Source organism: Ciconia boyciana, chromosome 6, assembly GCF_034638445.1.
Source record: "Ciconia boyciana chromosome 6, ASM3463844v1, whole genome shotgun sequence".
NCBI classification, from domain to species: domain Eukaryota; kingdom Metazoa; phylum Chordata; class Aves; order Ciconiiformes; family Ciconiidae; genus Ciconia; species Ciconia boyciana.
This window is the reverse complement of record NC_132939.1, coordinates 3,924,874-3,942,667: the sequence shown is the minus strand read 5'-3', so window position 1 is coordinate 3,942,667 and position 17,794 is coordinate 3,924,874. Positions and strand designations below refer to the sequence as shown.

General features: G+C 37.8%; 1 protein-coding gene across 3 annotated transcripts in view; it reads right to left on the bottom strand.

The window, feature by feature from the left end:
- LTO1 (LTO1 maturation factor of ABCE1) overlaps positions 1–17,794 on the bottom strand; it is a 25,626-nt gene extending 7,832 nt beyond the window's left edge. For 2 of the 3 annotated variants that reach the window (XM_072863604.1, XM_072863603.1), the window contains exons 1-4: positions 17,652–17,794; positions 16,932–17,037; positions 14,532–14,602; positions 13,450–13,567 (exon numbers count right to left, since the gene is read on the bottom strand). In XM_072863604.1, coding sequence (XP_072719705.1) covers positions 13,450–13,567; positions 14,532–14,602; positions 16,932–17,037; positions 17,652–17,767 — 411 coding nt within the window. In that variant the 5' untranslated portion in view covers positions 17,768–17,794. Of the gene's footprint in view, positions 1–3,295; positions 13,093–13,449; positions 13,568–14,531; positions 14,603–16,931; positions 17,038–17,651 lie in introns of those variants that run through there. The other variant, XM_072863602.1, reaches the window with a different exon arrangement.

The following is a 17,794-nucleotide window of genomic DNA, read 5'->3' as shown; positions in this document are numbered from 1 at the left end:
GTAGGTGACTGCCTGCCACAGTAATGTGCATTTTTAAAAAAGCAAAATTTTTTTTGATGAAGACTTCCTTTTAAACATCTGAGGTAATTACTCAGAGTAAAACACCATTTGGTGGGTCTTTTCAATAAAAGGTAAAATAAAGTAGGCGTTGGATGGTACAGAATGCTTGTGTGTATCTATTTATCAGTGTAAGGTTTTGTGTCCTAGAATACCTTTACAGAAGAGAGTTTGGTTTAAAAGCAGTAAGGTTAACCTGCCTTCAGTTCCTTCCCTTCCCCTCATACACAGATTTTGCATCTTACTATTGTATCGCTAAGATAATAAGGAATAAAGCAGAAAGAAAAAAGCCTACTAAAAATATATAAAAAAGAACTGGACCTAGAAGGACAGAAATTATATATGATTATATATATATATGATTATAAAGTAAAATGAGGAAAAAATGATAACCTGTGTCCCAGTTCACATTCCAAAGTATCTCTGAAACGGGATGCACATTATCAATTATTTCCAGAGCTGACCACAGCAGAAACAGCTTTTTTTTAGTGGAGGTGGTCAAGCTTCTAACCTATGTATTTGACTATTTACCCTATGAAAATATTTCTGCCTTAAAAAAATAAAAAAAACCCCAATCTACATAAAACGTCAAGTGCTTGTCTCTCCTGTCGCAAATTAGAAATCTAGTATCTGCCTCCTGAGTTTCTCAGTGACTAAACTTGACATTACAACTGATTCTATGCAGCAAGTACAGCAAAGGAAATGGAAAATGAAACTCCCAAGTTAACACCCAACATGTTAATTATACTCTAGTGCAAAGTAACGTTTGTCTTAGTGCAGTTACCAATAGATGGGAAGCCATCTGCATCAGAAGAATCCCAGCTGAGCCTGTATTAGCTTGTCAGCTTCCCAGTCATTTCAGACAGAAACGTGACCCACGTGGCCTACTGTAAAATCATAGATCAGGTAGGTAAAGTAATATCGGTACATAGTGTGATCTGTCATTTTTTCCATTCGAAATGGGGAGCTCCTCAATATGGTCAAGTTACGCTGGTAGGCCATCAAAGAAGGTTCGCATAGCAGTGAAAGATCTAAACTACATTCATAGTGACTTTAAATACAGACCAAGCCGAAGCTTAAATTGGACTCGGTCAAAAAAGACTCATTTTTTCCACACAGATCTTCTATCAGTTTTCTGCAAAATTTCAGCATATTTTAAAGAAAAAAGAGGGGAAAAAAAAAGACTCACTTTTGTATCACTGATGGCTAACCCCTGTGATTTTAAATGTTTGAAAGTTGAGTGAAGATACACTTAGGAAATGTTGATTTGGGACAAAAACCTTTTTGCTGATAAAAAACTAAAATTATTCAGTGAGAAATTTAAACCTGCATTTTGTTGAACATGTTAAGTGGGTTTTGCCTTTCCTATCTGTTTTATAAACTCTATTAAACCAACTGAAGTGTTCTGTGACTTAAGTAGGTTTAAGCCCACATAGTCAGCTCTGTTATTTACATTTTCCTTCTCTCAAACATCATCTCTAATGCAGACTACTAAATTTGAATGTTGGGTGAACTATGCCAGTATTACTCACATTGCAAAGGGCAGAAAGACAAGAATGTAGCAAGAAAAACAATTTACTATAGGCTGTAAAAAATATGCATGTTCAGCTAGGCTATGCTGTAGCTTATTAAAGGGAAAAACACTGTATTTTCTTACATCAGATTGAGGCGTGTACACAGAAAAACCTCTAAAAGACCTCCAAAAAAACCTCCTCAATTCTCTTGCTGAATTCAGACTGATTGACAAGCTTGGACCTTTTATGAACACTTAAATTCACATACTCTTTAGTAAAGAACAAACAAGAGCTCTTAAATGTAAAAACTCGGAATCCCCTTACATTCAAGCGTATCTGGCATTTTAAGTGATAGAAAACTCCAGAAGATAGAGGAGAAAGTGAAGCTTGGAGCTATTATTTCAAAGGAGTCATAGGAATGACCCAGGCATGTGGGCTAGATACTCTTGATAAAGATTCCTGGCAACATCATTGAAAAGCTACAATGGGACAAAGGCAGTAAAGCTATAAATGATGGCATTTTAATGAATTCCTGCCAGCATCATTTTATGGGAAATGTAGCTCTTCAGACAAACATGGGATTTTCACAATCCCACAAATATAATTGATAATAGTAATTGCATTGGCATGGCAAACAGATTCCCATCTAGCTTTTGACTGAGTTCCATGCAATATTCCAATCTGATGAGAAAGGGATTGCAAATTAGTCAACAGGATTGCACTGATAATGTGAGCCTTGCCAGACTTCTGATTTTGTTCTTTAAGGTCAAGGAGTACAAATTTAGGAGGAAGGCAGAAGTTACCCTTTTTTTTCTTTAATGTGATAGACATTAAAGAAGGAAAACAGAAATGGTTTCTTGGTGATCCCATTAGCATCTGCAGAGCCGTACACTTAGATCTGTCCTACTTTTTGCCCGTGTGAAGACTATGTATTAAAAAGTCTCATATTTCAGGGAAGTCACTAAATATTTACAGCCATCATTTTCCTGAGCACTCTTACCTGAAGAGGGAACTACTGGCAGAAAGACTGTGTGCTCACAGCAAATCAGGAATAAGGCACACAGGCAGCATCTTCACTCTGCGTGGGCCCTGCTGATGCAGAAGCACCACCCACAGTGTGTGGGCAACAGATCTGCTCCTGGGGTACACACCACCACTTCTACTGAACTCCTGAAGCTGTTTTTAATGTGGTCTTCAGAGCATCAGTTCCTTCACAGAACAGCCCCAAGCTTTTAGGGAGCAGTCACTGCCATACACAGACCAACACAACAACAGTTCTACTTTTCTCCAGTTGCCTCTCTGGACACAGGAGGCTGTGTTTAGTAGCTGCTAGAGGTCTTCCCTCTTATACAGTAGGAAAAACAAAATCCATCTGTTGTAGATTTCATCTCTCTTCTCATTTTAATTATGGCTTATGTTACTTTTCTTATTTATGATAATACCCTTGAAGAAATACAATAATTAGTGTTTATTTCAGATAAAAAAAAACATGTAGTGATCCATCTCAAAACCAGAATACCAGTCTGTCCACTCACTTGAAGACTGCAGTAGGAAATTATATTCCCATCATATTCAAAAGATATGCTAATGGACAGTCACAGTACAATCTTCTCTGCTAACATGTCTGTCAAGGGGTGAAGCCTACCTGAAAGCCAAAGACTGCCCAGTCAAATGAGACCTTGACTACATCTGCTCAGCTCTGACTAATCTGGCATGAACTGGAAAACAAAGAAGCAAAATAAGAACTTCATTAGGCAACTGTTGCTAAATTCACACTTGGTAACACATTTGGGGTGGGTGACCAGAGGGCACTAGGAACCTCCTCCCCACCAGTAACTGGCTTTAGATATGGAAAAAGTCAGTGAGAATGGCCTGGGACTGCTTGTGCTGACAAATACATAAAGCAATAACTGGTTAAGAGGGTAACCCCTTGGGGTTGGAGAGAGCTCCAGGTACAGATATCGAATACCATCAAGACAGCTGAACCAAAGGAGGAATCACTACATGCACAGGCCAAGCTCCAAGCCAGGACCTGACATGTTGACTGGCTGGAACAGGAGCACTCTTCTCCTGGGTCCATGTGGTGAAGGTCTAGGACTTTGATTTGTATGTGTAGTATGCGCATCACAGAATGGAGATTGCTATCCACTCACCATTCCCAACCTGCTAAGTAAATACATTTTATATTATACATTGCTGAGGGGTGCGGTTTTGTTATTTCATCCATCCCGCCCGACTGGCCTGTGACACTCGTCTTAATCCGTCTGCAAGCTATACTCCATTAAATGCTTGGTCTCCTACGACAGCTAACTCGTTACCCACCGTAGGGATGTTATTTGTAACCTTAGCACCAGTCTTGAAGGAGCTGGGCTGAGATTGGCAAATTGTTTAACAAAGACCACTAAACCACTGCTAGAACATTACGACAACTCACCTGAGCCAGCACCGAACGAGTGACTTAAGTGTCCTAAGTCACTACTCTGATGGCAAACGGTCTGAAACGGACAATTGAGCTTTTTGATGTTTTATTTCTCCTTTTATTAGATTTTATCACTATAGATGGTTTGAATACAGGGTATTATTTTTGAACAGCTTTTTTTCCTCCTTGAACACCCGCAGGCCATAGTTCTTTACATTTGATTGCCGGCTACTTTAAATACGAAAACCCGATCTTCAGCAAACGTATAGTGTTAAATATAGCTATGTTCTTTTTCTATGCACAGGCATAACATCTTCCCAAGATTTCCAGAAGGCATCAGCACTTATTTACTCAAAAGTAAACATTATTATAAACATAATACATTTATTTCATGTTTTTGACTCAGTACTTCTGTAGCTGTTTCAGTCATTCACTGTGACCACTTGTTCCTTTTAGACAATACATCTACCACCACATATTAATTCAGGTTTCTCTTTTCATGGAGACCCTTGGACTGCAAAGGATCAGAAAGCTTCCTCCCTTATGGACAATATCTTTCTAATATAAGTGAAGGAGTTCATCTGCCTTCACTCCCGCATGATAGTGCTCAACAGTGCTGCAGAGACAAACAAGTATATGCAAAGCCTAGTGTGTTTGTGGAAACACAAATGTTCTCTCATCCTCAAACAACTTTCCAATCACCTAAATATAGTCCTTTATGTTTTTAAATCCCTGGTAAACCCGCTTAAGGTGTCTTCAGGGATCTCTTTCCACTTGTCCTATGCTTCTGCTGAAGGAGAATTTCAGGCAAAGCACAAGTGAAAGCTCCTTGAAAAAGTCTCTCCATATTTTTCTCTAACATGATTTGTTTCTTTCTCATTAGTTTGAGAAACAATGATGCTACTGGATTTTTGTGAAGTTTGTCCTCATCTTATTGCATAAGAGAACTTAAACGAAGAGCAAGACATACAACTCTAATGAGCCAGATTCTCAACATGCGGTTCTAACAAGGTACCTATGGTGAAGCAGGGTTATGAATTCCCAAACTGTGCTCAAATAATTCTCCACCTTGCTCAGGTGTTCTGGATATGACACATAAAATGATGCCATAAGTCCATGCGTTTTAGGTTTACAGTGCACCTGACTAACTGCACCACAACCCACGGTCTCCTCAAGAAGGAAATACACTGCAGACATAACCTCTAGCTCTGCTTAAACTAGTGACATACTATTATATTGATTCTTAGTTTCAAATAGTCATTTGTTTTTTACTTGTATTTCAGAAGCTGTCAAGTACATATTAACAATAACGTCTGTACATGTGTTTTTTAAAGGAGGTAAATGGGGTCTCAAAAATTCAATGTCTGCACATACATTGCAAAAAAAAAAAAGCCAGTTTAGAGAACAATGTAGGCATGTGTTTTTAAACTACTGTTCGTGCAGTCTGGTCAGGACTGTGTGACACAGTATACAGTGTTTTGTCATCCAAGGAATGTCTTTGATCAAGAGTTTATGCAAGAAGGAAAAAAAGCCATGAAACCCTAATCCGTTCCCACAGTCCAGTAAACGTGAGCTGGACAAACAGTGGACAATAGCAGTAAAGCTTGCTGCTGGAACAATAGCTGCAACTAAAAAAAATAAAGGGTTGCTGACTCACAGTTCCTACAATCAAGAAAGATTCCATGCGGTGTTGATTACTCCCTAGAATCCTGAAGATGCTGAAGGTTAAAAATCGTAGTTACTATTATATTGAGATAAAGCACCAAAATATGCTGCTAAACAATCAAAAATGAGAGACAGTGACAAATACTGATGTTAAATCTGTCTAGTGCAGAGTCAAGATGCAGAGACTGAATAATCAATCTTCTTTCTGCCTAAACATTTTGCTAAAAGTAAACTCCGTAATTTTATTATAAACAAACATCAATTTAATTATTTCAGTCAGTATACCACTATTTCAGATGCCATCCATGCAAATTCTGCACAACTACAATCAAGCTTTCTAATTTTTCAAGACAAAAGCTATATGCTATTTCTTATACCTGTTCAGAAATCTTCTGTAGGCAATTTTGCCATGCCAAAAACAGATACACAGAATGCCATACTATTGGTCAATTACGTATGTATATGAAATATGACAGAACAATTAAAAACATTGTATAGCAAGCCACTTCAGAATCAACTGGCACTTACTACGGCTGATTTTTTTTACCTTTCATATATTTCATATGAGAATGAATGGGTACTACTTTATGCTAATAAAGATTTCCAAAGTCTCCTATGTTGGCTATGTTTCAGATAAGTTTACTGACCATGTTTCCTTCCGCACAGTATTACATCATTTGGTAGAGCTATATGTATGTCCAGGAGTTGCAAAGTACTTCAAGAATCTTAGGATGAAAAACACTGCAAGAATGTAATTATTACACTTCAGGAATAAACACCCCTGTGATTAAGGTAAGAATATTCACAGTGTGATGCCGAAGAGATATTCAAGTTAGCTACAAATGAACTAACTGTATAAGCAGTGTTAAAACAGAGCTCATTTGGATATTTAACAGCATTGTACATCAGCTAGATCAGTGCTTTGTTCTAACATAGGGATACTCTCTCTGCTGCATTAAGCTGGCTTTAATTTTAGCCCAGATATCACCCCATTGCACAGTGTAGTCTAGAGAATCCCAAAGAATCCAAGAGCTCCAAGTTCTCTTCCTTGTCTCTGCTAAGGAAACCAGTATTTTCAAGTCTGAGTGCATAGTTATATACTTAGAAGACTGCTTTCAAAATAGCGCACAAAGCTTTTTTATTATTATTTTTAATGTCAATAGAGGCTGAGCTGGTTCTGCAATTCCAAACGCTGGGACACACTGAAGCACTTCAGTACCAGATTGCTCTAGTTGGCCTTTATACGTCAATCCTAGACACCAAAACTTGCAACTGGAAACTTGCTGCAGCACCCATTTCACACCTCCCAGATCTCCATTTTCTCTGGTGATATAGACATTTCTGTGGTAACGTGTACTGTCATAACTTTATCCATTAAAAAACCAACTCTGGCAGACTGTAAAATGACAATCTTCATGGTTCTCATTGTGGTTGCCAAACTATGAAAGCTGAAGTTTTAGGCTGTAATTAGACCAGAACCCATTGCCATAAGAAGTTGCAAAGCGCAGGATTCAAAAGGCACTAACATTCATACTGAGTAGCACCAAGAATATGAAGAATTATAACATTAGTAGAAATATTAAACCTTTTGTTTCAAACCAAAGCTCTTCTCTTTAAGAAGATCAGGATGAGCTGTAGTATCACACACACATTCCTCTACCTGCCTGATCCAGCTTTGTTATAACCTTCTCTGGAGTGCCCTGAATGAACTCCCATCAGAAATAAAGATTCTAATCCAGAAGGACTTCAGAGAATTCTAATATTCCAGCAGATTTCAAACTATATCCTTAAGATCATTAGGAACACCAGCACTTTATCAAAAATGGTTAGTGCTTCATGCTGCTATCGTTGCAGAAATTGTTTAAGAAAGCAATTACCCTGACAAGGAGTCTTATCCTCATCTTGCTTGCCCACACCTTTATCCCCAGAAAATGACATTAATATCATCAGCATTCCCTTTCAAGCATGCAACACTGCTGTGTAATTACAGGACACTATAAAAAAACCCCCCACAAATGTTCAAAGAAGCCACCCAGGGAGAAGGCACCCACTTTCACTTGATAACAAAACTAGAAAAGAATCTAAGATTATGAAATCAGATCTTGAAACAGAAGGCTGTATTTAATAAAATATACAACTTGGCAGCTTATGAGTAAATAAATATATATTAGATCTAGGCCTGTAGTTGCATGATTTTTATAAATAAAAGATTCAATTTTTAATGCCCTTTTCTTGTAATACCTTAACGTGGAGATGAGTATTAAAACTTTACATTCAGAAAGGACTCAAAAAGGGATATAAATGCATGCAGAACCAAAAAGATGTAAAGAGAACAGGATTTATGGGTTTAAAACTTAAAAAATTCAGATTATTTGATATCTTTCTGTGCAGGTAAGTCATATATCTTCAAAGGGTATCAGTTCTAAGACTAATACACTGTGGAGTATTAGGGTGCAGGCAGACTTTTGACAGACGCATCTCCCTTTGTTCCAATAAAGGAAGTTGTATTTAGAGCCAAAGCATAAATAAGCATTCATAAATGCATCATAGGGCTCAAACTCTCTCCTGCATTTCTTAAAAAAAAAATTCTATATATTTATAAACTCTGGAAGTGATCTACTGAAAAATTAAAACTCAATTTTATCTCAATGTAATCTATTTAAAAATAATCAATAAAAATGTTCTACCTTTCTAGAAATCCTAAAGACACAGACGAAAGTGTGTACTTTACTCACCAGAAGTAATCCTACAAAAACAGAGTGTTTAAACCAGTCTTGATTTTTCTTCCTCTAAATGGCGTACATCCAGAAAGCTAGCAACATGAGTTTGCACAGGTCCTATGTGCATACTAGAACACACTGTTGCTTATATATTTCATAGCTCAATAGCAATCGGATCAAAAAGTCACATAACCAAACAAGGCATACCAAACTGGGAAGCCAGACTTTCCTTGCACATCCACATGTAAATTATCATAACCTTGTTTCAGAAAAACATAATAGGATTGAATGAGCCAGACTCCTCCTACAGGGTTGATTTTTAAGTGAACAATTGCATACCCAGATTTTCTTCTGATTTATTTCACCCATTTCTGTTGACTACAGATGTTCATTCAAAGCTGAAATTGATTCCCTTCACACTACAGTTTACAAGAAATGGAACGAAAGTATGTTGCTTAATGAAGATGGAGAAGTGTTTTATTAACGAATTTTACTAGGAGGCTTTAACAAACTCCATCCTATTTTTTTTTTCTGTACTGATGTAGTACAATGACACAGACAACCTTCAAAGTCAGATTTACATGTTCTACTGATGGCTGATTTGGTATTAGCAGTTAATGATCCCATGGCTATAAGACAGCATTGAATCAGCATGCAATTCTGCAGAGAATTAATTCACTGTAGTCAGAGTTTACCTTTCTCTGCTGATGCCTCAAAACTTACTATTTCTTGTACTCATCACATATTGTAGAAAGAAAACTTATAAGTCTTCTGGGCTGCAGGGACTTCAGTACATTAGCAGTAATTAGCTTTGTATCCACCTTTTAATAAAATTCTGTATTCTACAGCTTCAGCTGAGAGATGATCATGAAGAAACAAAACAAGCTAGAACGCAGCCCAGGCAAGTCAGAAATTTGTAAGTTAAATGTTTCAAACATTCCTCCCTAACTACTGAGCAATAACTAGAGGTGGTGAATACACCAATATATTTTTAAGTCTTAGCAACTTCAATAATTTCAGCAGAAATTTTCTATCTTAACTGTTCTTAACAGATCAAGTACTTTTAAACCTGTTTGACAATACAGCACAGAGTCACAACTTCTATGTCCCACTTTATTAATAACCAATATTTTAATCTACAAGATTAAAATATTATTTTTTCCATATCTTTTCTACCCAGTCTTTAAAGCAATATTTAAGTTGCGCAGTCAAGCATTCAAACTGGGAAATGTTTGAATGACCGTGGTCCACAGAAGCTTTATTCAGCCTCTCTGTGCACAGATCTTCCGATAAAGTCTTTAATTACAGTGTAACACTTGCTTCCACCAGAGTCCTGACCACTCAAGATACAGGGTGAGTAAGCAGGGTGTGAAACTAATGAAGCCATTCATAAGAATTTGTTTTCATTTGTTACAGATTTTAGGAAGACCTTAACATAACAGGAAAGGTGTCAAAAGAAAAGAAAAACCATATGCTTATATCTACAAAATTGGATATTGGTTTTCAAAATTTTCATTGATTTTTTTTTCCCCAGTAACATTCTAGTTGGCTTAAGCACACACCTTCCACAGGTGTTTGCTAACGGTAATGTTCCTCATTTTCTAGGTGACTGATCTGAGAAACACAGGCAAAAATACAAACATGCAAAAAAGCTAGGTACTCAGCCACTCTTGATGTTGGCAAGAAGCACATTCTGAAGTATTTAAGTACTCAAAATGCAAAATTATTTGGAACAAGTCACATGAGACATCTCACAGTGGTTAAGGCAAATCGATATTCTTGACATAACCTGGGCTTTAACTCCTTAGCTGTAAATAAGGTATAAAAATACCCCTACAGTATGCTGTGAAGACTCCACTGTTACAGACCTGAACATCACAGAAACCCCACAACTCTGCTGCAGAAAACAGTTTAAAAAATTGGTACCGAAGAAAGTATACAACTGCATATCCAACAGAATTTTTAACTGTACCTCATTTAATAAACACCATCAGGCCCATACAAGACATGAAACAGAAGATATTCAGAAAAATACAGACTCGTGGAATAAGAGACTCCATCAGTACGTACACATACATGGAGCTAAATTAAAGACCTAATAGGCAACCCTAAACCTGGCATATCCTAGTTGGAAATCCTACTCCCTACAATTTCTATAGATAAATATGTGTATATACATATATATTTATATAATAATTTATTCTAATAATATTAATTTGTTATAAATAAATAAAATCAAAGCAAGGCAAGAAAATTAGCCACCAAACCAATTTTCAAAATAACAGTCACTGACCGCTTGATCAGCAAAGATCCTTTCTCCCCTTAGTTGAACAAAAATAATTTTTGATACAATCTCTAGGGTAACACTTTGCATATAACTTACATATCATACACTTCTATTAATCAAATGCTTCACAGATACTTTGAGCTCTCGCATCCCTTCCCTTGCTTTTACATACGTTTTTGTAAACCATGTACAAAGATTCCAAAAAAGGCGGCATTTTAAAACATGAATACTTAGACCTCCAGCGTTTACTTCTCTTTGTACTATCATTCAGATGAACAACAAAACTGCCTTTTTTAGTCCAAGATCCAGGGGGAGTTTATTTAAAGCATAATTCATGGATTTCAACAAAAAATATTTTGAGTCAAAGTTAATCACAGATGAGCATCTAGCACCTTTCATTAATTTGACGTAAACGGGGTAAAATACTTTGATTTGCAAAAATAAACTGGTTTGTGGATGCAGAGACAATTTTTTCAAATTTGGATTTTTCTGAAATGATTATAAAGTCAAATTAGCTTTCTTTTCTCTAGTATGTGATCTTTTCGTTTTGTGCTTATCTATTTACTGAGATTACAGGGTATGCTATTTTATTTTGCTTCTATTTTCAGGTACTTGCAGTTCAGCGCTCGTTCTGGTTCCCAGCGGTTTAGCTGCATAACAATTAAAAGCCAACTATACCCAAACTGCCCTAAATGAAGAGACCATCAATGCTGTCATGTCCCTTCCAAGATCTCAAATGAGAAAACAAGCTACAAATGAATCCTACCTCAATATTACTTTATTTCAAAGAAATTCACCACATAATTAGAAGAGCTGTATCATGCATACATTTGTTCTGTACTCTCTATTTTAACAACTTCTATCTATATAAATATTTGTGAACTCTTATAATCTATTTCTTAAACAATACAATGACCTCCTCCACTAGATGGCCCTGACACTCACTATGTGTATCAAAGCTCTTTGAACACTTACACGTGTAAGACAATTAAACAAACAAAAAAAGTACACCAGCAACCAGTTATTAAGAAAAGCCTCTGACATTGGCATACTTAGGAAACAGACAAAAAGTTAAAGATTATTTTTAAATAAATTGATACATATGCACACAACTCCCTCCATACAGTCAGCAAAACTGTTTTTATCTTCAGAGTCCAAAATCCAAAAATTTTAGCAGACTGCATGTCCTTCATATCCCAGATGTGAATACAGCGTACATTTTAAACATTCAAGTTGCTCATTTTCTTGTATAATAAAAAAGCTGTACAAGTAAAACAGAACTGAAGTCTAGATGGCACAAAGTAGTGCTGTTCAAGGATATGGCCATATTAAAACATGTCCTTCGCCTGAGATACTTTACCCTGCGTACAGCTTCCGATACCCGTGGTAGTCAAACCTGTCTTTATGAAGCTACACTATGCCATGTAGACTTAGCCAGACATGCAGACATTACAACTGATGAAAGCTCTTCTAGAATTCATTATATAACTGTATTGCAAATGGTATGCAAAGACATCCAGCAGCCCAACCTAAAATATCTTTCAGGTAAAATAATTGACTGTATTTCTCTTAAACTAACACAGCTGAATACGTTTAGCTGATGGCATCCATTTTTTGGAATGAGACTAAAGAGTACATTTTCAAGACTGGAAAATAAAAAGCTATTCCTTGATAAAAGGTACTAATAAATACAGTAAATCAGTGTCACAACTCTCATGTTTCTCTCACTGATCACTTAAATTGCCAGCTTTTTGGGTTTGGTGGGGTTTTTTTCCCCACACTGGATCAGTCTGCAGAACTAGTAGAAAGTGCAAATTTCACGTTCGGAGCTGCAGCTACCTTATGAGCAGGTATCTTAATCTTTCTCCTTCGCATTCTGACTTCATTTGTCATTCTATCCTTTAACCACAAAAATGTTTCCTACTGCAAAGTCTGCAGGCAGTTGATCATATTTTACTTCACCTACAATATCTACACATCGTGTAAATGGAATGATCTGCATACACAGATTTTTAAATAACATACACCCTTTAAATAAGGAAACTTTGCAAATGCATGTGTTTTCCTTTTAAGGAATTAAGCTATCAGTGAAAAGATAGTGAGGAATTAAAGCAAATATTTCTATTTAACAGGTTTACACACTAGAGTTTCAGTGATCCTAAATAAAACCTGGAGGTAATACATGTTAAATGACATGAGAAGTACTATTGCAAGTTCATTGGTTTTCCCTTTCCCCTTTAATATTTAGCACCTCTTCACTATTTTGATTTTGTTTAAAATAAGAGTAGATAATATTTTCCAGTTATCTGTTCTTTTAATGTTTCTTCTTTGGTCATCCATGTTTATCTTCATCTGTTATATTCAAAATGTTAGTGAAGATCTTTCAGTACCGATTCTAAAATCAGACTGAACATTTAGCATTGAACAAACCTAAAAAAGAATATATGAAAGTGTTTCAAAGCGTCTATTTTCCAAGAAGAATGTTCAACAAAACTCCCAATTCCTCCATTTCTCTTCTTCTGGTCCCACTTGTAAATAATTGTCACATAATATTTTCAATTTTCCTTTTAGAGAATATTTTTCTTTTATTTTGCATTTGCTATCAGTTGTGGAATTTTCAACTATCAATTATTTTCACTTAATTCACTACAAGTATTTTACTATGATTGCAAAAGGAGAACAATAATTGCTCCGCACAAATACTGTGTTTTTGAGCAGGTTTAGAGACTAAATATTTTCAGAAATTAATACCATTTTGTGCTAAAATATCAACTTAATCCTACAAACCTGTTTAAATTTTCCTCTGATTTTTTCCAGATCTTCTTGAAGCTTATCATAAGTGGGGTCTTCATATGGGAATTTCTGAATCATCCCTATTAATGAATCCAGAGCCCTTATCTTTTTGCTACCAAAAAAAAAAAATCAAAACAGAAAAAACAATGAGCCTACTACAGAAGTTTTTTCAATCCGTCAATATGAAAATTATACTAATAGTTACATATAATAATTCAAAGTATAGAACCCAGCCCTCCATCCTTCTTTAATTCAACTTCTCCCATTTAGCTCACTGAGTGTGTATTTGATACATATTTAAGCCATAATCAGAAATAAAGCTGTAGCACAACTGACAAAGTTAATGTTTCCCTTTTAACTTACCTGCCAAAAGGCAAGAAATATTCAAGAATCTTCAGAAATATTGAATAGATGACCGAGCAAAAGAAATGCAATAAAAAAAGCTTACCATGACACATATCAAAATGGCTGACAGTATGGTGGCAATGCTGTCAGATAAATTAAAACTGGACAGATGAAAAAATACGGAGAAAAGAATGAAAGTCATAGAAAAATGTAGGTTGGAAGGGACAACTGGAGGTCATCTAGTCCACCTTCTGCGGAAGCTGGACTAACTTCAAAGCTAGATAAGGTTGCTCAGGGCCATCTGCAACCAGATTTTGAAAACCTACAAAGACGGAGCTTCTAGAGTCTCTCTGGAAAACTTGTCCCAGCGCTTAGCTGCTTGCACTGGAAAGAACCTTCTCTTTATGCCCCATTAGAACTTAACTTGTTTCAAATTGTGAAAGGTGCTTATTGGCCTTTCATTGTGCATTTCTGCAAGGAACGTGTTTCCACCTTATCTAGAACTTCTCCTTACGTGGTACAACTAGGTATCTCCCTTGTCTTCTCTTCTCCAGGCTAAAGGAACCAAGTTCCCTTACCCTCTTTTCAGTATCACGTGGTCCAGCATATGATACCACCCTAGTAGCCCTCTGCTCACCTTTCTTCTGTTTTTCAATACTTCTTTTGTATTGGGGAAAAGGCAAAACTGGACACCATAAGTTGAAACAGTAATTTTTTTTTTTTAGCCTTACCTGTTCTTTTCATCTGTGCATTTCGGGAGCAGACACTGCCACGTCAGTGCAAACCCAAGGTAGCAGCCAATCTGCGAATTTATCAGAATGTCATAAGGGAAAAAAAAAAGTACCTGTAGTATATACAGTCAAAGAAAAATAAAGCACTACATTGTATCCTATTCTTCAGGAAACCAATCACTGGATATACAAATGTGTTTCTACGCTGGAAAGTTCAGTAAATTAGGGTAGGATAAATGAGGGCTATCTGTGCTACACAGTACAAGAGTCAGAAAACTTCTTGTAAGAATCTGTTTAGCATCAGAGGACAAAATATTTAAAAGCAACATAAAAAGCAATTCTGCAAAACACTAGCCATACTTCATATGCTTTGAACCCCCAGATTTATTAAAGTGTGGTAGTAGGGAGACAGTTAGAAAACAACCTATTTAAGATGGTTTTGGTAAGTATTTGTTTTTGCAGCACTGTCAGTTTAAAAGAAGCAAGAGGAGCTGACTAAGCTAGCCTTGCTGCCGGAACTTTTCATTACAATGTTGGACACCAAACGAAGTAGGAATATAGGTTAAGTTCTTCAATGCACCAACTGGATAAGTCAGCTGAAGTCCCTTTCAAAAGTGACTTAGCATTCACAGAAAAACAACGCAGACACCTGAAGCAAAAGTTACCTGACTTTGAGAAATTTAAGTCCAAAATTACAGCCTAATCCCACTTCGGTCCATATGTGCGCATGTGCATACACCTGCCATTTAAACTTACAAAACATTGTTGAACTTGTTAAGGTACACAGTGGAGGTTCTTTTTAAGGCCCAAACATAGGTTTGGAACTTAACATCCCATTAAGTGCTCAAGCCTGTTTGAAGTGAGGCTTCCAGTTAATTTTTTTTGATAGAAGTTTAATTTGCATACCCCAAAGCTGCCCCTGGACACTTAGCTACAGACTTCTCAGCATAATTAGCACTGCCCTACCACAGGGGCGCAGTGCCAATCTTCTCCTTGAGCCCAGGCAGATACTGTGTCTAAGCCTGCCTGAGGGATGTGCCTGAAAACAGACAAACTTTAATTATTTAATTCTCTATCAAGCAATTCTTTAATTCTCTATCAGGCAAGGCCAGTACCAGATCAGTATCATAATTTTGCCCATGACACAAAATAGGCTGACAGGTCTAAGACTACCCAAGTCACTCTTTCTCTCATTTAACGTGACTCACTGTCTATAATCCTACTGTCCTCTGGAGCTTCCCAATATAAGTAGATTACAGCACTTCTCTATTATGGTCTGTCTAGGACCACTTTGCATAAAACTATCCAGCTTTGGAGGCTGCTGTTTAACATTCTCATCTTGGAACTACATAGTTGTAGCACAAGTAGGAAAATATTTCATCACTGTACATCTCTGTATCACACCCAAATGCAAACCAAAATTTTACGATAACCATCCTTTCAGAATTTGACAGTTTACCTTTTTCACTTCAAAATGGATTAATACCATTGCTACTGTTCTTTCTGCAGGTACTTAACTTTCTGAAACCTGAAAATATCAAACAAGCCAATTGCTAAATTACCCAAAGGGCTTCAATAGATCAAACAGATTTAGGTTTGTGGTGCTGTACTTGAAATAAGGCCTGCCATGAATCCTGTAGTACAGTTTCCCATCAAAGCTGAAAAAATCCAGTTCGGGTCCAAAAATACTGTAACTACATTGTACAGCACTGAACACACCCCATGTTATGATAAACTTGAGCTGGTCACATGAGACAGGTTAAGGCGCCTCACCACCACTCCGCAGTCCTTTCATTTCTAGGAAGGCTTACTGATTCAGGTATGCCATCGTGCGAGTGTGCCAACACACAGAACTGACTCCATGTACTAAAGAATAACAGTGCCTCAACCAACAAACTCACCCAGTATTAGAAGTAACAGAGTGCAACAGAGACACCCAGAATTGCCCCTTTATGGTTCTCCACCCGAGGTGTCTCAATGTTCCATGTTTCTCCCTAATGCTGATTCACAGGAGATGGTACAGGGGGGCCTCTAGCCACAATGTTGGGTTACAAAAATAAATGTACAGTCCATCACCATTTTTTTCTGAGCAAGCTTGTTTGATTTTATTTGTCTCTTCTTATCATCCCTTTCAGAAAAAAATTAATCAAAATCTCATAGAGCAAATAAGCTCAGAAAACACCAAACCATCTGTTTAACTGTTCAAATCAAAACACAACCTTTAAACTAGTTTTATGGACCCTCTTGGACATATACAAGAGGGCCCATAAATACATACCTGCCAGTATAACATAGCTGGCCTCGGACTACCAATATATCGGGCTCTGCCCAACAGTTTCTGCGTTACAATAATTTTATAATGACAAAAACATTACGATTCTGAAGTATTTTCCCATTTACCTCAGACCCAATCTTGGCACCATGGAGCGATCCATACCTCCTTCCCTCAACAGCTCCAACGTGACTGCCTTCAGCATACCCCTCCTGATACCCCTTGCCATGAAACCTGTAAAGACAGAAGTATAATTTTTAGCACCTGTTTTCGTTGCACATCAAACTCACGCTGCACACAAGCAACTCACAGAAACAAAAACATACTGTATCATCTCTGAAATGCAACTATCCATCTTCAGAAATATCACATAAGGTTGATTTAACTTAAGATGCAATTACGCACACCGTCATCTTTTGAAACACGTTTACAATAATTTGCCGAGAACAACACACTCTGCAATCCAGCTCAGCACTTTCACCAGAATAACACTGCTAACTACAAGCTCACAACTTCGGGTCAAGCTTCCACACGGTGGAAGAGCCGAGATCGAGCAGATCGGTCGCTCAGCAAGAGCAAAGAGGAGAATTTCCTCCACCCTTCTCCTTCCTCGTCCCTTCCCCGGGCTCATTACCCGCTCTTAGCCCCTCGCTTTTTGTTTCTCAGCTCCTACTGCCGGCTGTGGAAGCCCAAGCCCAAGCCCAGGCCCAGGCCCAGGCCCAGGCCTCCCCTCCCTCCCCCCGGCCCGACCGTTACCCACGGCTAGCGAGGAGTCCCGCTCCCGCTCCGGCCCCGCCTAGTCCCCCGAGGTCCCCGGGCCCCAGTCAAGGCTCCCGCACCAGCCCCACCTCTCCTCGGCCATCACGATCTCATCAAACATGTCCGAGCTCGGAGACGCGGCCGCCATCCCGCCGCCAAAGCCCGACGGCAGCTCCGCTCCGGCACACGCCCACCCGCTCGGCATGCCGGGAAAGGACGGCAAGCCGGAGGG